General features: G+C 50.7%; 1 protein-coding gene across 1 annotated transcript in view; it reads right to left on the reverse strand.

The window, feature by feature from the left end:
- The window catches only part of CLPB (ClpB family mitochondrial disaggregase), an 80,970-nt gene extending 58,142 nt beyond the window's left edge, over positions 1 to 22,828 (reverse strand). Inside the window, 5 exon segments of the mRNA XM_087967480.1 lie at positions 3,418 to 3,521; positions 10,494 to 10,580; positions 19,307 to 19,358; positions 22,189 to 22,584; positions 22,587 to 22,828. Of these exon segments, the coding sequence (XP_087823606.1) occupies positions 3,418 to 3,521; positions 10,494 to 10,580; positions 19,307 to 19,358; positions 22,189 to 22,584; positions 22,587 to 22,749 (802 nt within the window). The 5' untranslated portion in view covers positions 22,750 to 22,828.
- Positions 22,829 to 23,383: the final 555 nt, after the last annotated feature.

A 23,383-nucleotide genomic window follows, 5' to 3' on the forward strand; every position in this document is an offset into this window, starting at 1 on the left:
TTTTCTGCAGCAGGCGTGGTGGCGGCTCGCCCTCCTCCCCGGCTTTTTTTTATGAAACCCCCCCCCCACACACAAAAATAAAAATATTTACACGCAAAATATGCAAATCGTTAAAAAAAATAGCTGCGGAAAACAAAGGCAGTTTTTCTCTCTTCCTCTCTCTTACCTCCCCACCTCTCTCTCTTTTCTCTCTCTTTTAATGCAAGTGAATTTATTCTTTTTAATAAAACATGTCAAGCAAACGGATGAAAGGCGGCTTCCTTGGTGGAGGGGGGCTGGTTTTCCTACATTCTAGGAGCTCTTCCTCTCTGCTTCCTCCCCCCACCCACACCCCCCAACCCCGATCCAGAACGTCACATTAATATACACAGGCTGAAAAAAGGGGCAGGGAACCCAGACAAAAATATTAACTTTATGGCGTGATGTATTTGGGGCTTAAATAAAATCTAGCAAGATAGATTGACATCCTGTGGTCTGTGCTTAATAGTGCGGGGTGTGCTGTAAGAGGCCTGTTAACCATGTGTGTGTGTGTGTGTGTGTGTGTGTGTGTGTGTCGCGCACACACACAATGGCTCTTGTGACTCAGGGAATTTCCTTCTTCTGGCAAATCTGATCTCCTGACCCTGACTTTAGCCTTTGTAGGCATCCCCCCACTATCTATCTATCTATCTATCTATCTATCTATCTATCTATCTATCTATCTATCTATCTATCTATCTATCATCTATCTCTATCATCCATCCATCTCTACCTACCTACCTCCATCTATCTATCTATCTATCTATCTATCTATCTATCTATCTATCTATCTATCTATCTATCTATCATCTATCTATCTATCATCTATTATTTATCGTCTATCTATCCCTTTATTTCTGTATCACTCTCTCTCCCTCTCTATCCATCTATCTATCATCATCTATCTATCATCTCTGTCTGTCTATCTATCTGTATTTATCTATCCCTATCTATCTTCTTCTATCCCTTTATCTCTGTATCTCTCTCTCTCTCTCTCCCTCTCTCTATCCATCTATCTATCTATCATCTATCTATCTATCTATCTATCTATCTATCTATCTACCTTCTGTCTATCCGTATTTATCTATCCGTATCTATCTATCTATCTATCTATCATCTATCTATCTATCTATCTATCTATCTATCTATCTATCTATCTATCTTTCTTTCTTCTTTCTTTCTATCTCATCTTTCTATCTATCTTTCTATCTATCTATCTATCTATCTATCTATCTATCTATCTATCTATCTATCTATCTTCTTCTATCCCTTTATCTCTGTATCTCTCTCCCTCTATCATCTATCTATCTATCTATCTATCTATCTATCTATCTATCTATCTATCTATCTATCTATCTATCTATCTATCTATCTATCTATCCCTCTTTCTCTCTCTCATCTATTATCTTCTATCCCTTTGTATCTCTCTCTCTCTCTCTCTCTCTATCTATCTATCTATCTATCTATCTATCTATCTATCTATCTATCTATCTATCTATCTATCTATCTATCTATCCATGCATCCATCCATCCATCCATCCATCTATTATCTTCTATCCTTTTATCTCTGTATCTCTCTCTCCCTCTCTATCTATCCATCTATCTATCATCTGTCTGTCTGTCTGTCTGTCTGTCTGTCTGTCTATCCATCCATCCATCTACCTACCTACCTACCTATCCGTCTATCTACAGGTAGTCCTCGATTTACAACCAAAATTGATCCCAAAATGTATGTTAAGGGAGAAATTTGTGAAGTGAGTTTTACCCCATTTTATGACTTTTCTTGCCACACTTTGTTAAGTGAATCACTGCAGTTGCTAAGTGAGTCACATGGTTGTTAAGTGAAAACGGCTTCCTCATTGACACTGCTTGTCAGAAGGTCACAAAAGGGGATCTCGTGACCCCAGGACTCTGCGACCGCCAGGAACGCGAGCCAGTTGCCCAGGGTCTGAATTTTGCCCATGTGGGCAGGGGGGTGCTGCAACAGCCGTTAAGTGGGAAAAATGGTCGCAAGTCACTTTTTTTTCAGTGCTGCTGTAACTTTGAATGGTCACTAAGTGAACTGTTGTACATTGAGGACTACTTGTCTTTATTTATTTTTATCAACAAGAAAAACAAAACAAAACAGAAAAGCGAACACCCAACACCTGACAAATGAGCAAAAAAGTAATTCTCCTTTACTGTGATTCTTGTGTACCAAAAAAAAAAAAAAAAAAGGAGGGAAAAACCCCCAAAATGTCAAATAGATCTAACATTAAACACAGACAATCCATCCTGGCTGGATGCTGAAAAGTAAATACATATATATTAAAAAATAAAAAAAACAGAAAGGTTTTCTTCCACTTACATAAGGGGGTCCACAAATTGTTACAAGCTTTCCTGTCCTTATTTAAGAAAAATACTATATTGAATAAACAAGTATTTCAGACGAGGAAGGTCTGCCTGATAATCCAATCGACCCAACATCTAATTTCTTCTATATATATATAAAAGGCGAAAGGCCCCTCAGGCATCATCACAAAATCCCCAGAACCGTAAAGCCTACAAACTTGAAAGTCGGCCCGTATCTTCCTCTTGGCTTCTAGGGGCTCACTAAGAAAGGATTTTTCCAAATGACCCTCAGAGCATTTAGAGTATTTCCATTATTATTATTATTATTATTATTATTATTATTATTATTATTATTATTATTATTATTATTATTATTATTATTATTATTTGATGCTAAGGACTTCTACTCCCCCTCCCCGCCTGGAAAAAAATCTCTTCCAAAGGCAAAACACAAGCAGAGGAGAGGAGGTTCAGTTTCAGTTTCAGTTTCAGAGCACCAAGCAGCTTTAGTACAGAACAGTTGAGCTAAGCCACACCCAGGCTCCTTGCTGTCTCCTTCTTGCGCACACAGCAAATACTCTTTCGGTTTCCAAACAGCCCTCCACTCCCTCACACCCTGACAGGACGCTAGCCAGATGAATACCCATGGAGGCTGGTAGGCAGAGGCACAATTCCCCTCCCCACCCTTATTTTCCTCCCCAAAGTAGGGGTATCCAGCTAGTGATACTATATATGTAAGAAGAAGAAAAAAAGTCAACAGATTAGCGCAAACGTTTAGACTAATTTTCAAATCCCTCTGCTAACCAGCAGTGATGGCTGCTGGCTGGGGAATTCTGGGAGTTGAAGTCCACAAGCCGTAGAGTTGCCATGGCTGGAGACCCCTAATCTAGGACATGGGTCTCTCTTGGCGAGATTTGGACCACCAGGACTTGGTTTGTGCTTGCAAATAAAAAGAGAGAGAGAGACGAAGACGCATTTAGGAAGAGAGAGAGGAAATCATACGCTCCAGGCAGGGGATCCTGAGGCGGGGAGGAAATATCTCTGAGTGCGATGTGTGAGTTTGGTTACCTTCCAGCGAATGGATGCCCTTCTCTTTGGCCGTCTGATAGACGCTGCTGAACTCATCTGCCAGGTTGGGGTCGGCTCCTCCTGCCAGCAGCACCTTCACCACGCTGTGGAGGCAGAAGAGAAGAGAGGCTGAGTCCAGATGTGGGGAGGGCTGGAAGGAGCTGAGAAAGGGAGGGAGGGAAGGGAGAAAGGGAGGGAGGGGGAAAGGAAAAAAGGAGAGAAGGAGAGAAGGGAGGGGGAAGGAAGAAAGGGAGGGAGGAAGAGAAGGAAAGACGGATGGATGGATGGATGAAAGGAAGGAAGGAGGAAGAAGAAGGAGGAAAGAGAGGAAAGAAGGAGGGAGAGAAGGGAGGGAGAGGAAAAGGAAGAAAGAGGGAGAGAAGGAAGATGGGGAAGGAAGAAAAGGGTGGGAGGAAGGGGGGAGGAAAAGATGGATGGAAGGGGGATAGGGAGGCAGTCAGGTAGGCGTTTGGTCCAATCCCCAGGAGACGGTGAGTTCTTGTCCTGTCTTAGATATGAAAGCCAGCTGTTGACTTTGGGCCTCCCTCTCAGTCAAGCCTACTTCACAGGGTTGTTGTTGGGAAATCAGGACGAGGAAGGAATTAGTTATTTCGCTGCCTTGAGTTGTTTATAGAAAAATCATAAAGGCAGGATATGAAATAGATAACAAATACATAATACAGTCACTTTTGACTGAAGTCCTTTGATCTGAAGGTGGGGGGGGGGGGAGAATTTTTTTCAAGTAGAGTTTTTTGGTGTATTTTAAAACTGTTTCCTACAATCACCTGGAAAGTTGTCTGGGTATTTTTAAGCAATTCCTGGTAGCTATACTAGGAAAGCCAGGCCGATCCGTTTCCAGGGTGGCTTCATTTATTCAAGAGGGCAGCCATTCTTGCCTTGTTGCTCTAATCCAGGGGGCCCCCAAACTTGGCTCCTTTAAGACTGGTGGACTTCCACTCCCAGAACTCCCCAGCCAGCCATGTCTGCTTCTTTTTCCTCTTAACCTCCTAAAGTGGAGAGAGATTGCAGAGGAAGGGATTACAAGCACGGGTGGGATTCTACCAGTTGGCACCCATTCGCTAGAACCGGTTGTTAACCTTCTGAGCAGTTCGGAGAACCGGTTGTTAGAAGAAATGACAGGGCTAATCCTGTAAGGAAGGCAGGAAGGAAACATTCTGGTGTTGCTTACAGAAACCCTTATTACATTCTGGGCAGGACTAGACTTCCTGTCTCAGGAACCTCTCTGGAGTTTTTTCCCCCCTCCTTTGCTGGCACTTTGCTTGTGTGGAGTGACCCTTCAAAGTTACAATGGCACTGAAAAAAGTGACTTATGACCATTTTTCACACTTACGACTGTTGCAGCATTCCCACAGTCACGAGGCCAGGCGAGGAGATGCGTGCCTCGATGTGAGTGATGTTGAGTTGGCCACGCCCAGCCAGTCACATGACCACCAAGCCATGTCCACCCAGTCACATGACCACCAGGCCACGCCCACCACCTAAGCCCTGCCCACAGAACCGGTTGTTAAAACATTTGAATCCCACCCATGATTATAAGAGAGCAAGCTATGCTGGCTGGAGAATTCTGGGAGTTGAAGTCCACACGTCTTAAAGTGGCCAAGTTTGGGGACCCCTGTTCTAATCCAAGGGAGGAGGAAGAGGAGACATTCCGCCACTCCCTAGTTCTGCAGATCGGTTCCTGTCCAGTGGATCCGGCTCACTTCCATGCAGATGGCCAGAACCAGCTGACTCCCATCCTCCTGGCCCAGCTGCCCTCCAACCAACTGCCCCAACCGAGGGCCAGGCTGAATCCTCCCCGTTTTTCAGCGCCAGCCTGGCATTTGAGGGACGGCAGGTATTTGATGGCGCCTGTCCAATGATGCAGGGAGCCAAAAACAGAGCCCAGCTTGCAGGGGGGATGAGCCTTGGCCAAGCTGGATGGGGAGTGGCGCAATCCTGGCGTCTCTACTGCATTGACCTGCAGGCCCAGAACCCAGTGGGTACTGAGAGAGGGCTCGGAGGAGGAGGAGGAGGAGGAGGAGGAGGGAGGAATGGTAAAGAAACCAAAGGTTTGCAACCGAGGCTGAAGGACCTAAAAGGGAAACAGGTGGGAGTGCCTTTCATGGAGGAATTTCAAGCAAACGGAAAGGAAAGAAATATTGCAAGACACGACTTTTGTTTCTGAAATGGAGGGCATTTTCCACTGCCCAAGTACAGTCTCTCTCTCTCTCTCTCTCTCTCTCTCTCCCCCTCTCTCCATCTATCCATCTATCTATCTATCTATCCATCCATCTAGCTCTCTATCAATTATCTGCAGTCTCTCTCTCTTTATCAATTATCTACTGTATCTCTCTCTCTCTCTCCATCTATCTATCTATCTATCTATCCATCCATCTAGCTCTCTATCAATTATCTGCAGTCTTTCTCTCTCTCTTTCTCTATCATTTATCTACTGTATCTCTCTCTCTCTCTCCATCTATCTATCATCTACCTACCTACCTATCTCTCTATATATCATTTATCTAGTCTCTCTCTTTCTTTCCCCATCTATCATTTATCTATATCTACCTATCTACCTACCTCTCGTTTACCTACAATCCCTCTCTCTCTCTCTCTCCATCTATCATTTACCTACTGTATCTCTCTCTCTGTCATCTATCATATCTCTCTCCCTCCCTCTCTCTCTGGAAGCCGGATTCACTTAACAACCATGTTGCTAACTTAACGGCTGCAGTGATTCGCTTAACAACTGTGGCAAGAAAGGTCGTAAAACAGAGCCAAAACTCATTTAACAACCATCTCTCTTAGCAATGTGCTAATAGCAATTGTGGTGGTCAGGCGAGGACTCCCTGGAGGCCCAGGGTGTTCTCGGGTTCCCGTGGAGTAGGTGGCTGATCCTTGCAGGGGCACCCTGGTGGGGATGGAAAGAGGGGGGACTCAGCCTGGGCAGGTGCGCCCTAAACCGAGCGGCTCTTGCAAGAGGCGTCCTTCGTCATTTCGAGCTGGGGGGGCAGCCTCCCCAGCTCCAGTACTGCGTGCGTTGCCTCTCCCAATCAGGCCTTTAATTTGCTGATCAGGCCTTAATTGCATTAGCCCACCAAGACCCTCATCTGCAGGCCTAGCAATCTGCCTTGACCCCAGAGGGCAGCCTTTAACTAAAGTTCACCAGGCAGTTAAATCAATGACAGTAAGTGCTTTCTGCTGCGAAGGGAGGGAGGGGGGCGATGCTTGCAAGGAAGCTCTGTGTGTGTGTGTGTATGTGTGTGTGTGTGTGTGTGTGTGTTGTGGAGGGGCGGGGGGGGCATGCCAGCTGCTGAGGGAGCCCCCGGAGAAGGTGAACCCCTGGCTGGAGGAGCTTAACAAAAGCAGGCAGATAATTACGTATCAATTATTAGATCGGATCCAAGTCGGCCTTCTTCACTCTTGGGCTGCCCCCACCCCCGCCCCCGCTCCAACCTGTCAGAACGCCCGTCATCCGCTCAAGCCGGAAGCCACCCTGGCACCTTAGCAGGATTGGAGGGGGAGAGCCTGTCTCGGTGCACACAGGTGCTCCTTGACTTACAACAGGTCATTTAGTGACCATTCAAAGTTACAAGGGTGCTGGGGGGAAAAATGGCCAAAACATACAAAGAAGGATGCCTTCTTCTCCCTCATCCAGATTGTCCCAAAGGTGCTTTTTTCCCAAGAGTTTCTTTGTTTTTCTATGTATGTATGTATGTATGTATGTATGTATGTATGTATGTATTTTATTCAGCTTTTAAAATATATGAACAAAGCTGAATACCATACATATAAATACCCACAAAAACATAAGAAAACATATATTTTATATATATATATTTATACATAAACATACATTTTATATATATACATCTTTTTTTAGTGAACTGCAGGTTTTCACATTTCCATACAAACATGACCTTAATTACACATTCGTCTTTCAGATATAGTTTCATATCTTATCATCTCTTTACATATTTTCTATTAATTTTCTCAAGTCCTTTTCTCAAAGTTACGTTATATATCTTCTATTCATTTCTTAACCCATTTCTTTTAAGAGTTCCTTTGTTTCTCCTTGAAGGTGTTTCGCTTCTCACCCGAGAAGCTCCTTCCGCTCTGCAGGGAAAACCGATCCTTCCCTTCCCCACCACCCAGCCGGAGCTGAAGGAGCTTCTGGGATGAGGAGGAGGAGGAGGAGGAGGAGGAGGAGGAGGAGGAGGAGGAGGAGGAGGAGGAGGAGGAGGAGGAGGAGGAGGAGGAGGAGGAGGAGGAGGAGGAGGAGGAGGAGGAGAAGAAGAAGAAGAAGAAGAAGAAGAAGAAGAAGAAGAAGAAGAAGAAGAAGAAGAAGAAGAAGAAGAAGAAGAAGAAGAAGAAGAAGAAGAAGAAGAAGAAGAAGAAGAAGAAGAAGAAGAAGTCCTTTTGGAAGAAGGACCTTTGGGACATACGAGGAAGGGTTACAGGAATTGGGGGCGTCTGGTTTAATGAAAAGAAGGACTGGGGGAGACATGATAGCATCTTCCAGTATTTGAGGGGCTGCCCCAAAGAAGAGAGGGGGGTCAAGCTATTCTCCAAAGCCCCAGAAGGCAGGACAAGAAGCAACAGATGGAAAATAATCGAGGAGAGAAGCAACCTGGAACTAAGGAGAAACTTCCTAAAAGGAGGACAATTAGCCAGTGGAACTACTTGCCACCAGAAGTTGTAAATGCTCCATCACTGGAGATTTTTAAGAAGAGAGTAGACAGTCGCTTGTCTGAAATGATGGTCTCCAATGTGAGCAGGGGGTTGGAGTAGATGACCTTGGAGGTCCTCTTCCGGTATTCTGTTATTGGGTAGGTCTAGTTGGATGAAAAGAAGGACTGGGGTGACATGATATCTGCTCTTCCAATATTTGAGGAGCTACCACAGAGAAGTGGGGGTCAAACTATTCTCCAAATACACCCGAAGGCAGGAGACGAAGCAACGGATGGAAACTAACCAAGGAGTCGAAGCCACCTGGAATTAAGGAGAAACTTCCTAAGAGGGAGGACAATCAACCAGTGGAACTACTTGCTTCCAGAAGCTGTGGGTGCTCTTTTAAGAAGAGACTGGACAGCCACTTGTCTGGAATGGTATAGGGTCTCCTGCCTGAGCAGGGGGTTGGACTAGAAGACCTCCAAGATCCCTTCCGGCTCTATTCTGAGCTGAATTGAATTGGATATATCTAATATAGTGAAAAAAAAGGACTACAGGTGACATGATAGCAGTCTTCCCATATCTCAGGGGCTGCCCCAAAGAAGAGGGAGTCAAGCTATTCTCCAAAGCTCCTGAAGGCAGGAGAAGAAGCAACGGATGGAAACTAACCAAGGAGAGAAGCAACTTGGAATTAAGGAGGAATTTCCTGACAGTTAGGACAATTAACCAGTGGAACAGCTTCCCTCCAGAAGTGGTGAATGCTCCAGCGCTGGAGGTTTTCAAGAAGAGACTGAACAACCATGGAATGGTTGAAATGGTACAGGGCCTCCTGTCTGAACAGGGGGGTTGGATAGAAGACCCCTGAGGTCCCTCCCAACTGTTGTCATTCTGATAGAAAGTTTGTTTTTGCTGCAGATCTTGTCCAGGTTGGCTGAACCAGGCAGAAGGAGAGGCTGGGTGAGAGAAAGAGAAAAAGCTAGGAAGGAAGGCCATCTGGGACAAACTGCTGTAGCATGAACAGCCTTTCTCCTTCTCCAAAAACCTCGTTCCACCCCGCTGGTCCCTCGGAATGGTCAACAACGGTCACACTCTATTGCTGACCATTGTCCCTTGGTTAAGAAAAGTGGGGAAAGGGGCTGCTAAACCCATCCTTGCACAGCCGTGTGTCAATAAGAGGAACCTGTGGCTGTGGGGACATCAAAGTTAAACCCACAGACTCAAGGCCTCTCGGCCCCTTCCTAAGGCCGGCCCTGCAGAGGTGGTGATTTTCAGCTTGTCTTCGGCGCCCATCAAAGTTGCCACCACACACGAACTCGGCACACGGATACACAGCGTTGTCGCCCGAGAGCGGATATTCAGCCTTTGTCTGCCTGTTTAATACCAATGTTTTCCCAAAACATTAAGCCCCCCACTTTTTTTGGGGGGGGGGAAGGGGGGAGCTTATGAACTTGCGACTAAGTCAAGCGCCCCTGAGAGGTTGTGGCATCAAAGCTGCTACCAACCGGCCGTCCCGCGTTCCCCAAAATTGGATTTCTTTCTGCCTCTTTGCCTTTTTGTCTTTCAATAAAAAGTTAATTGAATTTAGTTGTGGACCAAGGGCTTTGTATGAAGAGCTGCCCTGAAAAGGGGGCGGGGTGATTGTCTTGGGAACTTATGGGGTGTGAGGGCACAGGCCGGGGAGGAATAAAGAGAGAGAGAGAGAAAGAAACGAAGAGAATATCTGTAGCTCGGGGTGGAAGCCACAGAGTCCCTGGTGTTCTTTAAGTTCGGTGGTTTCTTTGCAGGTGTTTCATGACCCAACTGGGGAACATCATCAGTGCTAGAAGGGAGAAAGGTTTGCAAGAGAGGAGGAGGAGGAAGAAGAAGAAAAAGACTGTGGGGTCCTTGGTGCTCTCTGTGGTTTCTTTGCAGGTGTTTCACGACCCAAGTAGGGAACATCATCAGTATAATGGAGTGTGGAGTGTGCTCCTGGTTTATATGCAGTAGCTTGCCCTGCCAATAGTGTGATTTTTCTCCCTGGCCGCTGCCAAGCATCCAAATTTTAATCCCATGATGATGAGGATGCTGCAACAGTCGTAAGTGTGAGGCCTGGTCATATGCCTCTTTTTTCAGTGCTCTTGTAACTTTGAAGGTCACTAAAAAAAATGGTTTTAAAGCAAGGACTTTGAAAACCTGAAACTGTTTGGCTTGGCTAGTCTGGAATTCTCGCCAGAGAGTTTCCTTCGAACGCAATTTCAGTCCCAACCCAGGGTGTTCTTTTAACTCCTCAGGCCCGATAAAAAGACAATTTTCAGCAGAATGTGGTGGGGTTTTTTTTTGGGTCTGTGAACTTTCTTTCACTTCTGCTCACATTGGTGTGAATTCTGGAGATTGTTCATTTAGTTCCCATATTTTTAATGATTTACCTTGAGTTTCTGTTTATCGCCGCTACCATCAGAGCAGTCCAGCCAAGCTTATGCCGGGTATTCACGCTAACGCCTTCTTGCAACAACCTGAGGAGACACAAATATGGCATGTTTAGCCCCTAAGAAAATGGCCTGGGAACCGCGGAGTTGCTACAAGCATCACAGGAGGGAATATTTGTAGCCCAGGATGGAAACCGTGTTGTTATTGGTGCTCCCTGAGTTTGGCTGTTGTTGTTTTTTTGCAGATCTTTCATTACCCAAGGAAAGGAGGACGGGGGAGATTGTGAAGGGGAAGAGGAGGAGGAGGAGAACTGTGGGGTCCTTGGTGCTCTCTCTGCTTGGTGGTTTCCTTGCAGGCGTCTCATGACCCAAATAGGTCATATCATCATTGCTGGAAGGGAGTGGGGTTTGAAGAGAGGAGGAGGAGGAGGAGGAGGAGGGCGGTTGTGGTGGGTTCCTTCCCTGAGCTTAGTTCTTTTCTTACAGACATTTCATTACCCAACTAGGTAACATCATCAGTGCTGTAAGAGCTCCTTGGTTATATACATGGGTACCCACCAACACTGACAGGGCAAGCCGCTTGTATATAAACAGAGGTCAAACCCCTCTCCCTTCTAGCACTGATGCGGTTACCCAGTTGGGTCATGATGACATCTGCAAGAAAAAACCCCCAGCTCAAGGACCCCACATGACAAGCATCCCATTCTATCTGGGGGCTCTGGAACAGCAGGATATGCCGCAGTGCCTCCTGTTTATCCAGAGCAGGGAAAAATTGGTCTAGGGTCTCCTGCCGGGAGGGGTTGGACTAGATGACCTACATGGTCCCTTCCAACTCTGTTCATCTGTTTACATTGTCAGGGCTGGCTTGGGCTCACCCAAACCCGGAAGTAAACACCTTGATGTGGGTCCCAAGACAGCCCAGGTGCGCAGTTCCTGAAATTCGGTCCTGCAACCATGGGTTGGGAAAGAAACTACTCTGGCGGCCTAGAGGTGGAGCTCTCGCCTCTGTGAGTTCAATCCTGGGTAGAGGCCAATATTTGGAATAGACTCTCTCCTGCTAGCAGGGGGTTGGACTAGATGACCTCCGAGGTCCCTTCCAACTCTGTTATTCTATGTCTACATTGTAAGAACTTTGAATCAGGTCGCAAATACATACACACACCACCCCCAGTACATGCTTGGATGCAAGTCCTGGCTGGGGGATTCTGGGAGCTGAAGTCCACCGGTCTTAAAAGTGGCCAAGGTTGGAGACCTCTTGAAGTCGCATCCATTGTCTACAACAAGGGCCTCCAACCTTGGCTGCTTCAAGATCTGTGGACTTCATCTCCCAGAATTCCTGAGCTAACATGGCTGGAGGAGGAATTCTGGGAGTTGAAGTTCACAAGTCTTAAAGCTGTCAAGTTTGGAGACCCCTGATCTGATCTATCCATCTATCATCCATCCATCTCTCTTCTATCGTCTATCTCATCCATCCATCCATCCAGCTACCTACCTACCATCTATCTATGATCTCTCCTTCTCTCCTATCTACCATCCACCCACCTCTCTCTTGTATCATCTGTCCCATCCATCCATCCATCCATCCATCCAATTCAAGGGTCACCTTTGCTGGCTGGGGAATTCTGGGAGTTGGAAGTCCACAGGTCTTAAAAGTGGCCAAGGTTGGAGGCCCCTGGTCTACAAGACAGCACAGGATGTCAACGAGGCAGATGGTTGTGTTTACAGCAGCAACAAGAGATTGAGGATGCAGTTCCATGGAATCCACACCAACAGCTGCATTTGGGGGAGGGGGTGTTCCCTCCAGATCCCCCACCAGCTAATTGCTCCTTATCGTATTACATCGCCCAGAGGGTTACTTTCTTGGGGGGGGGCTGAGTCCATAGTAGGGACCAGTTGCAGCTTTGCCATTCCAGTCTTGCTCAGCAGGTGAAACAGGCTCAAGCAGGGGCTCAGAAGGACCCTCCCCCCAAGAGAGCTGCTTCCAGTCTGCGCTGGCAGCCTGGCCGCTGTTTTCCCTCGGACGCCAAGCATAGGAAAGACTCAAAAGAGCCTCGTTTTCTTGGAAAGTCAGCCATCGGCTCTGAGTCCTGCGCTATGCAACCAACCAAACCTTCCATTTTCCACAAAGAGAGAGCCGGCCTTCTCCTGACAGCCAGTCCTTGACTCAAAACTGTTCATTTAGGGCAGTGATGCCACATGCGCGCACCTTCCAGCTGATTTCTGGCCCATTTGAGGCCATTTTCACCCTCCCGGAGGCTCGAGGGAGGCCTCTGCAGCCTTTGCAGGCCGAAAAACAGGCCCGTTTTGGCACTTCTGGTATTTCCACAGGCGGCAGAGGCTTTTTCCCTCGAGCCTCCGGGAGGGCGAAACGGCCTCAAATGGGCCGGAAATCAGCTGGGAGGAGGAGCGTGCATGAGCAGTGCAGGTAAGTTTGGCTGGGGCTCGCGTGCCCAAAATAAATGGCCCTGCACGCCACCTGTGGCATGCGTGGCATAGGTTCGCCATCACGGATTCAGGGAGTTCTCAATGTTACAACAGTACAGGTAGTCCTCGACTCGTAACAGTTCGTTTAGTGACCGTTCCAGGGTGCAAGGGCACTAAAAAAAAGGTGATGCATGACTACTGTTTCACAGCTATGACCCTTGCAGCATCTCTCATGGCCATGGGATCCAAACGGAGATGCTTGGCAACCGGTTCATACTTATGACCGTGGCTGCATCCCAAGGTCAGGCGATCCCCTTTTGCGACCTTCTGACAAGCAGATTCAACAGGGAAGCCAGATTCACTACACAGCTATTTTACTAACTTAATAACGGCAGCGATTCACTTAACAACGGTGACAAGGAAGGTCATAGTACGGGGCAAGGCTCACTTAACAATGGTCTTGCTCAGCAACAGAAATTCTGGGCTCAGTGATGGTCGTAAGTCAGGGACTATCTGTGTTTGATTTCTATACACTTCTAACACGAGTAAAAGAATCATTTTCTGCATCTATTTTCACTCGCGTGCTCCTGCAACACTGATTCCTATCGCTGGACTACTTTAATAACGGTTGTTAAGTCAAAGAGAATCACTTGGGTTTAATCGTATGCTATAAGTCTGAAAGTTTCAGTGCATATTCTGATTATTTTTTAAAAAAAAAAGCTTTACTTTTTTTGCTTTGGTTTAGAAACAACATTTGTTTTATTTGCGACTGTTAAAAAGATGTAAACAAAATGAATCTGAATAATATCGCAGGGATAAATCACATTTGGAGTACGCAAAGTATGAAAACAGGCAATTTCATTGCTCTCATAAACAGCATGCTTCATATTTCAATGAGAGAGGGGGGTGGGGGGTGGGGGGCTCTTGAAATATTTCGAAAGCCTCTTCGGTTCCCAATTATTCATAAGCGCCTTTCTCTGCCTCCCGTAAAGCCTGCCGGAGGAGCAGATTCTGGGTTTTTCCTCCCCGGCTTGCAAAATTTAGCTGTGCAAGTGCAGCAGCCTCATAATGAAGAAATACAGAGGAACGTAGATAAATTGGGAGAGCGGGGAAGGACTGCAGATACAGTGCCGTCCTCCCCCCACACCAAGCGTCCCAGGGATCCCTGATCGCCACATTTAGGTCCTCCAAAAGAGGGTTGGCTCCGCAGTCTATAACCAGAGAAGCATGGATGGACACCAGACAAATAGTTCAGCAGAAAACAAGTATCCTGGTGAAGGAACGATAGAGGGGGGGAAAAACGTATCCCAACAAAATGGCAGGTACTACTGTACATAAACTCCCCTCCCTTCTAGCCGTGATGGTGTTCCCTAATTGGGCAATGAAACATCTGGAAGGAAACCACCAAGCTCAGAGAGCACCAAGGACCCCTCCTCCTCCTCCTCCACAAGGACCAACTTCTTCTTTCTCCCTCTCCCAACACTCCTCTCTAACACTGATGGTGTTCCTAGTTGGGTCAAGAAACATCTGCAAGGAAACAGCTCCTCTTCCTCCTCTCCACAAACCCCACTCCCTCCTAGCATGGATGATGTTCCCCAGCTTGGCCATGAAACATCTGCAAAGAAACCAACCCAGTTCTCCTCTCCTCCTCCTCCTCCTCTTCCTCTCCTTTCTTCCTCTTTCTCATTCCTTCCTCCTCCTCTCCACAAACCCCACTCCTACTAGCACTGAGGATGTTCCCTAGTTGGATCGTGAAACATTTGCAAGAAAACCAACCAAACTCAGAGAGCATCCAGGACCCCACAGTCGTCATAGTCCTCCTTCCTTCCTTCCAGCACTGAGGATGTTCCCTAGCTGGGTCATGAGACGTTGCAAGAAAACTACCAAGCTCAGAGAGCACCAAGGACCCCACAGCCATTCTTCTCCTCCTCGTCTTCCTCCTCCTCCTCTCCACAAACCCCGCTCTCTCTCAGCACTGAGGATGTTCCCTAGCTGGGCCATGAAATGCCTGCCAGAAAATAGCCAAGTTCCAAGGGCAGCAAGGACCCCCCCACCCCCCAGTTCAACCCTGAGCTACAAAGATGATCTTTTATTTTAAGGTTCCTCAACCTGCTTGGCAGGAAAAGAGGAAAAGGATGCTTCAATTACAGCAGCAACGAATGCACCACCGAGGCTCTTAAGAGGCCAGGCTGGGGTCAGGTCTTTCTGAACAGAATCTATCCCCAGTTGCTAAGACAGAACACATCAACCTGTGATGCTCACTCAGCAACGATGCCATAAAAATCAGGGGTCTCCAACCTTGGCAACTTTAAGCCGGAAAGACTTCAACTCCCAGAATTCCCCAGCCAGCGAAGCTGGCTGGGGAATTCTGAGTGTTGAAGTCTTTCCGGCTTAAAGTTGCCAAGGTTGGAGACCCCTGCCATAAATTCTCAACCTGCTGCTCTCTGGGGATTTTGGGGCTGGAGTTCCCACCAGTCTAATTTAGGATTATGGGAGGTGAAGTCCACTTTTTCTGGAGGGCAACGGGTTGAGCTAGGTTGCTTGGCAGTTCGAAGATGAACTGGAAAAAAAACAACAACCCACAGCTCCAGCGACCAGTGTAATGCGTGCTGCTGATAGTTCAATTATAGGTGTGTGTGTGTGGGTGGGTGTGTGTGTGTGTCTTTTTAAAAATAAAAAATAAAAATAAAACCAGCCTGTTGATGCAAGAGCGGCTTAGCATCTCTGTGAAACGACCACATTTTATGTCCGGAGGATTCATGATGGCCGTTAATATATTCCCTGTCCGATTTAATCACGACCGATCAATAAAGGGACGGCCGCCGCTCAGCTCCTAGACAGATGTTATTTACCAGCAAGGACATTTTTTATTGCTAATTAAATATTGTTCTCCGGTCAACCTCGGCGGGTGTTCCGCCTGCAAATTTCCAACGGAAGGATGCCCAAGGAATTGGGGGGGAACCGCACCCCCGAAGAGGCGTAAACTCCAGGCCAACCTGCAGCCTCACAGAATGAATGCAGCTCCCTGAATGGCTAACTCAAATAACTACCCCTAGTCATGGCAAAGTCTGTGAGCTGCGTCCCCCGAACCTCTCCAGAACACCCACCGGGTTACGGAGAGCCGTCCTACGGCAGGGGGGTCCCCAACCTTGGCAACTTTAAGACGGGTGGACTTCAATTCCCAGGGTTCCTCCGCTCCTAGAGCGAAGGGGGCCTGCAGGAGAATATTGAGTGACTCTTGACGGTCTCTGCTGCCATCTAGTCACCACTTTGATGCAACCAAAGGGCAGAGGCACCGGGTAGTGGAACCTGGCTGTAGGGGCTGAGGCGGAGGCCGGTTCAGCCGCCCATCTCCATCCCACCAGGATGGGACAATTTCATCCCCCCTCCCCCCATCAGGAAGAAAAGAGATGTGTGTGGGGGGGGGTCCTTGGTGCTGCTCTCTGAGCTCGTTTTCTTGCAGACGTCTCACGACCCAACTAGGGAACATCATCATACATGCTAGAAGGGAGGGGAGTTTGATCCCTGTTTATGCAGCTTGCCCTGTTGGTGTTTGTAGAAATGTACCGTGGATTTGGACCAGACCAACAACCAAGCTGTAAACTACCAACTCACATAAACAGTAAACATCCTAATGAAAGGACTCCCAAGAACACGCCCACCAACACTGACAGGGCAAGCCCCCTGCGTATAACACTGATGATGTTGCCAAGCTGGGTCATGAAACGTCTGCAAGGAAACCACCAACAAAACCACCAAGCTCAGAGAGCACCAAGGACCCCACAGTTCAACCTTGAGCTTCAAATAGTCTCTCTTCTCCCTCCCATTTGCTTTCTCTCCACTTTGGAAACCCGGCTCCCTCCTAGCACTGATGATGTTCCCTAGCTGGGTCACGAAACCACCAAGCTCAGAGAGCCCCCAGGACCCCACAGTCCTCCCTCCCCTCCTCCTCCTCCTCCTCCTCCTCCTCACCCCGACTCCACAAAACCCCCTCCCTTTGAGTAGGGTTCATGAAACATGTGGAAGCCAACCCCTAGGCTCCGAGAGCCCCAAGGACCCCACAGTCCTCCTCCTCCTCGTCCACTCCACAGACCCACCTCCCTTCTAGCACTGAAGATGTTGCTGAGTTGGGTTGCGAAACGTCTGCGAGAAAACTACCAGCGAAACCACTGAGCTCAGAGAGCAGCAAGGACCCTGAGCTACGAATGTTCTCTTCCCTCGTGGTCAGCAGAGGCGCCTGCCTGCCCCAGGAGTAGACGGAAGGAAGAGCGTGGGGCGAGAGCTCCCCTTACAGACCCTCCCCTCACAGGAGTCAGGGGGGCAGCTCCCTTCCCCACCTGCACCAACCGCCACCTGATCCAAAGGCCTTTTGGATGGGGCGGGGTGTCCCCGGATGTGTTTGGGCTCTTCAGCCGCCCCCCACCCACCCACCCGGCCCTGCAAAGGCAGATGACCCCGAGACCTCCCCGGGCATCCCCACCCCCCACCCCAGGCCCCCCGCCCAAGACATATGGAGCCTCTATTCAGAGTTCTGGCTGAGTGACTCCGGGAGCCGCTGCTGCTTGAAAGCCGAAGCCCAAAGGGCATGTTTGACTTTGTGCTCAGGGCTGCCAGCCAAGCGCTTCACCCGCCTGGCAGGTGAGGGAGGAGGAGGAGAGAGGGAGCGGCAAACTTGAACTCTGGAGCCAAAACGAAGCTGGCTCCTCTTGGGAGGTGGGCAGATCCCATTTCTTCTCCCCGCCCCTCGGTTAGGGTTCCGTAGCCGGGTCGGGTCGAAGGACCCGTCTCTGCTGCAAAGAGCCTCTTGCAAGGAAGCGGGGCCAGGCCTCGCCCCACCCACTGCCCCAGCGGGGAGAGGTCCAAGGGCCCCTCGCCCAACCCCAGCCAGCACCTCCAGGCCTCCCCCAAAACCAGGCCGGACGCCGTTTCTACGGAGAGCGAAGGCTCCAAAACCGAGGCTTCCACAAAGACTGTTGAAATGAAATCTAGGGTCTCTTAGATGAGAGGCAGTCTGGTCTGGTGATTAAGGGTGCCGGCCTGGAACCCAGGACCCAGGGAGTTCGAGTCCTGCCTGAGGTGTGAAAGCTGGCTGGGTGATTTGGGGCCAGTCTCTCCCTCCCAGCCCAACCAACGTCAAGAGTTGTTGTTGTGGGGAAAAGAGGAGGAGGAGGAGGAGGAGGAGGAGGAGGAGGAGGAGGAGGAGGAGGAGGAGGAGGAGGAGGAGGAGGAGGAGGAGGAGGAGGAGGAGGAGGAGGAGGAGGAGGAGATGATTCCGGATGCTCCCTGAGCTTGGTGGTTTTCTTGCAAACATTTCATGACCCAATGAGGGAATATCATCAGTGCTAGAAAGGGTTTGTGGAGAGGAGGAGGAGCAAGGAGGAAGGAGTATTAGATACCTTATTTATTGATTTAAGAGAATTTTCATGGCTGTTCAACTCACTCGATAACTCCAAGGGGCTTACAAATATACGTCTGCCACCTTGAGTTAAGTTTTGTAAAAATAATAAAAGCAGGAAACAAATAAATAAAAATGCCAAGGTCAAAACATGTCTATTTTTTCAGGATGCTAGAAATACTGAACAGAAATACTAAACTTTTTTCCCCCCAAGCACCAGAGGGGCCCTGATCCGGAGGGAACTCTGCCCACTGCCAGGAGTTCGATTCTGACCAGCTCCAGGTTGACTCAGCCTTCCCTCCTTCCGAGGTGGGTAAAATGAGGACCCAGATTGTTGAGGGCAAGAGGCTGACTCTGCAAACCGCTTAGAGAGGGGCCGTAAAGCACTATAAAGCGGTATATAAGTCTAAGTGCTTTTGCTATTGAATCTTTGCTATTGCTGCCTATATCTATCTATCTATCTATCTATCTATCTATCTATCTATCTATCTATCTATCTATCTATCTATCTATCTACCTACCTACCTACCTACCAACCAATATCTATCATCTATCGATCTATTGATCGATCTATCATCTATATATCTATCTATCTATCATCTAGCTATCTATATCTAGCTATATCTAGCTGTGGTGGCATGGTGGTTAGAGTGCCGCATTGCAGGCTAACTGCCCACAGCCTGGAGTTCGATCCTAACCAGCTCAAAGTTGACTCGGCCTTCCCTCCTTCCAAAGTCGGTAAAATCAGGACCCTGATTGTTGGGGGGCAAGAGGCTGACATTTATAACACCAGTCTAGGTGCTGTTGCTATCTCAAGCAAGCGAGCCAAGCGGCCTCTTTCAGAGGAAGCACGAGCCCCGTAATTCCACGTTCACAGCACCAGCACAGGCACAACAGGTGCGTGCAGAGCTAGCAGGGACCCCCAGGCAGCGCCTGCCCCCTCCCATCCCCCCAGGCCCCCTGCTCAGAAAACCCTTCCCCCGCCAGGCCTCACCTTTCCACTTCGGGAACACTGTTGAGTCGCACGGCTTCCAGGAGGGCCTCGTCTGGAAAAAGGCGGAAGAGAGAAGGAGCCGTGAGGAAGAGGAGGGGACCAGCGCTGAAAGCCCCCCTAGGGAAAGGAGAAGAGGCCCATCTGCAGCAGGGAGGAGTCCTCGACCTACGACTGTTAGTTTAGCCACTGCCTGAAGTTGCAACAACACTGCCCAAAGTGGTTTATGATCTTGGCTCTCACACTTACGACCACCGCAGCATTCCCCACGTTCACGTGGTCAACGCTCAGGCGCTTCGGGCGGTGGCTGAATGAACGGTCGTTGTCACTCCTTGTCCTTGCACTGTCGTGACCCCCATTTGTGACCTTCCCAACTGGCTTCTGACAGGTAAAATCAACGGTGGAAGCCAAACTCACTTGTTTCGCTTAACAATGGCCTGATTCACTTAACAACTGTGCAATAAAAAAGGGCATAGAACTTCTTTTTGGGGGGGGAGGGTCATTTAACAATCACCTTGCTTGACAAAATGGGTCCCTGTTGTGGTCGCAAGTCGAGGACTGCCTATCCTGGGGCCCTGAGATCCCCTCTCTGCCTCTGTCAAGTGGGCCATATCCTGCGCCATGGACCTCAAGGTCACCCTGGACCCAGGCAACCTGGGCGGGAGGGGGGGGGCAGCTTGGCTGGCATCTCCCTCAGCCCTGAAGCAACCCTGCTACCAGCTGCCACCTTTTGCAGAAGCACTAAGCCAAAGGTCTTCAAACATGGCACGTTTAAGACTGGTGGAGTCCAACTCCCAGAATTCCTGAGCTAACATGACCGGAGGAGGAAGAATTCTGGGAGTTGAAGTCCACCAGTCTTGAAGCTGCCAAGTTTGAAGGCCCCTGGTCTATCTCAGCTATCCATTGATCTATCTATATTTTCTATTCATTCTATCCCCATCTGTCCGTCTGTCTGTCTATTCCAAGAGACTCCAACCTTGGCCACTTTAAGACGGGTGGACTTCAACTCCCAGAATTCCTGAGCTAACATGACCGGAAGAGGAGGAATTCTGGGAGTTGAAGTCCACCCATCTTAAAGTGGCCAAGGTTGGAGACCCCCCTGCACTACGGACTCATTTGGGCTGGGGTGGGGGGGAGAGCCTTAATCGCCCTGCCATGCTTTCGCACAAGACAGAAGCCGGCATGGACCCAGCAGCTCTCCGGTCGTTAAGGGCGAACCCCCTTCCGCCCAGCAGCCTAGCCCCCTCCCACGCACCCTTCACCCCAATAGGGGCTGAGTGGGGCACCTAGTGACCTCCCAGGTTGAGGGCTTCCAAGACCCAGGCACCCCCATGCCAGGTGCCACCTTTTGCAGAAGCCCCACAGGTCACTTCGGCTCACAGGGTGGATCAAAGCCGGAGTCACCCTGCCAGGCTTCTGCAGAAGGTGGCAGCTGTCCCTGGCATGGGTGCAAAGGCTGCCCGGACCCAGACCCGGTCTTCGGTGCCCAGCGTCCCAGAGCTTTCCCCACGCATCCTTCATCCCAATGGGGGCTGTGGTAAACTCTGGTCAGTTTTGGCATCCATGGTCCATGCAGCCCCCACGCCCAGGGCCAGGAGCAGCTGCCACCTTCTGCAAAAGCACCCCAGGGGCATTCCGGCTCTTGGGGCTGTGGGGGGGAGGGACAATCAAAGGCAGAGTCACCCTGTGAGGTTCCTACGGACAGGTAGCAACACCCCCTGGCATGGGTATAAGGGCTGCCGAGACCTAGACCCTATCCTTAGAAGGCCTGGAGATGCCCCCTCCCCACAATTGCTTCATTCCCATAAGGCAGGGGGGGAGTGAGGCAGCCCATAGCCAACTTTCAAGCTGAGGGCAGGACTCTTTATGATCCAGGTACCCCCATGTCTATGCCAGGGGAGCCTGGCCACCTTCTGAAGAAGCACTGAAGGGGGGCTCTGGCTCGGGGAGGGGGCAAGCTGGGTAACTCTGCAAGGGAGGGGGCAGTTGCCCCTGGTATGGCCAGAATGAACCCAACCCTGGTCCTCAGAGGGTCAAACCGAGTCCCCCCTGCCGTGATTTTGCAGAGGGAGGGGGCGCTGCCCCTGGCATAGCCAGAAGAGGCCCAGCCCTGGTCCTCAGACACCCCTCCCCTCACACCTCCTTCACCCCAATGGGGACTAAAGGGGCACCATTCAGATGGGAGGGCATGGCTTTTAGAATCCGGCCTAACCCCCCCCCTCCAACCCACGCTAGGGGGCAGCTGCCACCTTCTGCAGAAGCACCACCGGATCCCTCCCAATTCACAGGGTGGGTCGAACATGGAGTGTCCCCTACCAATGCTTTTGCGGAAGGGGGGCGGGGTGGCAGCTGCCCCTGGCACAGCCAGAGGGGACCCAGCCCTGACCCCTCAAGAGGGTCTGGGGGAGCCTCCCCTTCCCAAGGGGGTGGGCTGAGGGGGGCACTCCCAGGTTGAGGGCAGAATAGGTGGGACCTGGGAGGTCTTCTAGTCTAGAGGTCTCCAACCTTGGCCCCTTTAAGCCTGGTGGACTTCAACTCCCAGGATTCCACCAGGCTTAAAGGGGCCAAGGTTGGGACCCCTCGACTAGAAGACTTCCCAGGTCCCACCTATTCTGCCCTCGACCTGGGAGTGCCCCCTCAGCCCCCCCACTTGGGAAGGGAGGCTCCCCAGACCCTCTTGAGGGGTCAGGGCTGGGTCCCCTCTGGCTGTGTCAATCCATCCAACGGGCACCCCCATGCCAGGGGCACCTGCCCCCCTCCCCGTAGGGGGCACTCTTGGGGGGCTGAGTCACCTGCCATGTTTTTGCAGAGGGGACCCCCCTTGTTCCTCAGAGAGTCTTGGGGGGTCCCCTCCCTCCCCCTCCCAAGGAGCCCCCTCCAGTCACCTTTGCCCAGGTGTCCCCGGCTGTAGCACAGGGCCAGCCCGGCGGCTGCCAGGGCCGAGGCTGGGAGGGCGGGCGTCCTGGCCCGGCGACCCCGACTCTCCTTCCGGCGCTGGCGGCCTGCGGGCGCCGGGTTGGGCCACAAGCGAGGCCGGCCGGGGGCTTCCTCCTGCGGGGGGTCCCCCTTGGCCGCCTCCTCTTCTCCCGCCTCCTCCGGGCGGGGCAGCCTGGGCAGCCAGACGCCCCCCGTGGGGGCCACGCCGGGCTCCCATAAGCCCCCCCAGGGCTCTCCGCCGGCCAGAGGGCGCCCCCTACAGGCCGCCGCCGGCCGCCTCTTCCGCAGCTCGGCGCCGCGCTCCTCCGCCGGCCGAGCGGGTCCAGAGCGACCCCTAGCGGCGGCCGCGGGAAGCGCGGCTCCTCGCGCTCGGCCCAGCGGGCCGCGTCTTCTCGGCAGGCCGACTCCCGCGCCGACGTGCCGCGTTTGGCGAGCGGGCGCCCGGCCGCGGCCCGCAGGAGCCTGGTGAGAGCGGGCGGCCCGGGCCTGGTCATCAGGCAGGCCAGCATCGCGCTCCTCGGCCAGCCCAGCGCTGCCGGCCAGCTCCTCCAGTCACCCGGGAAACCAAGATGGCGGCAGGGAAGGCGGCGCCGCTGCGAAGGGGACGCGCCAAGGGAGGCGAGGGGGCGCTCATGGGAAATGTAGTCCTCGGGGGAAGGGCCGCGCTCGGCTTGGCGCCGCGGCGTCCGGCGACGGAGGACTACGACTCCCATGGAGGCGCGGGGGGCGCATGCGTAAACAAAGAGGCGCTTTATTGACGTCACGGCCGGGGCGGGGCCTCGAGTTGGCAGTGTGACAACCCCTCGTGTTCGAGACCCGAGGGGTGCCTGGGCGGGGGCTGGCGGGGGGGTGGGGTGCGGACCATAGGGAAGTCACTATTGGTGGTTGGGATTGTGGGCAAGATGTAGTAGCAGAGAATTAGCCAACTGTCGACTTTAACTCTCCCGGCTGTCTGCTTAGGCCACCCCAGCCACATTTGTGCAAGATGCATAATTAAGGAAGGTGCATGGTGTGTGTCTGTGTTGAGTGTGTGCAGAAGAGAAGATTGGGCAAATCCCCAAGATGTGCAAAGTTTATCGTCCAAAGCCTTGCACAACCTGCCCAGGAAAACCAGCTTCCAACATGTAAAGTTAAAGAGGGGAA

This window comes from Notechis scutatus, chromosome 5 (genome assembly GCF_049901735.1).
Source record: "Notechis scutatus isolate UNSWTSFEM ecotype Mainland chromosome 5, rNotScu1.2, whole genome shotgun sequence".
Classification (NCBI taxonomy): Eukaryota; Metazoa; Chordata; class Lepidosauria; order Squamata; family Elapidae; genus Notechis; species Notechis scutatus.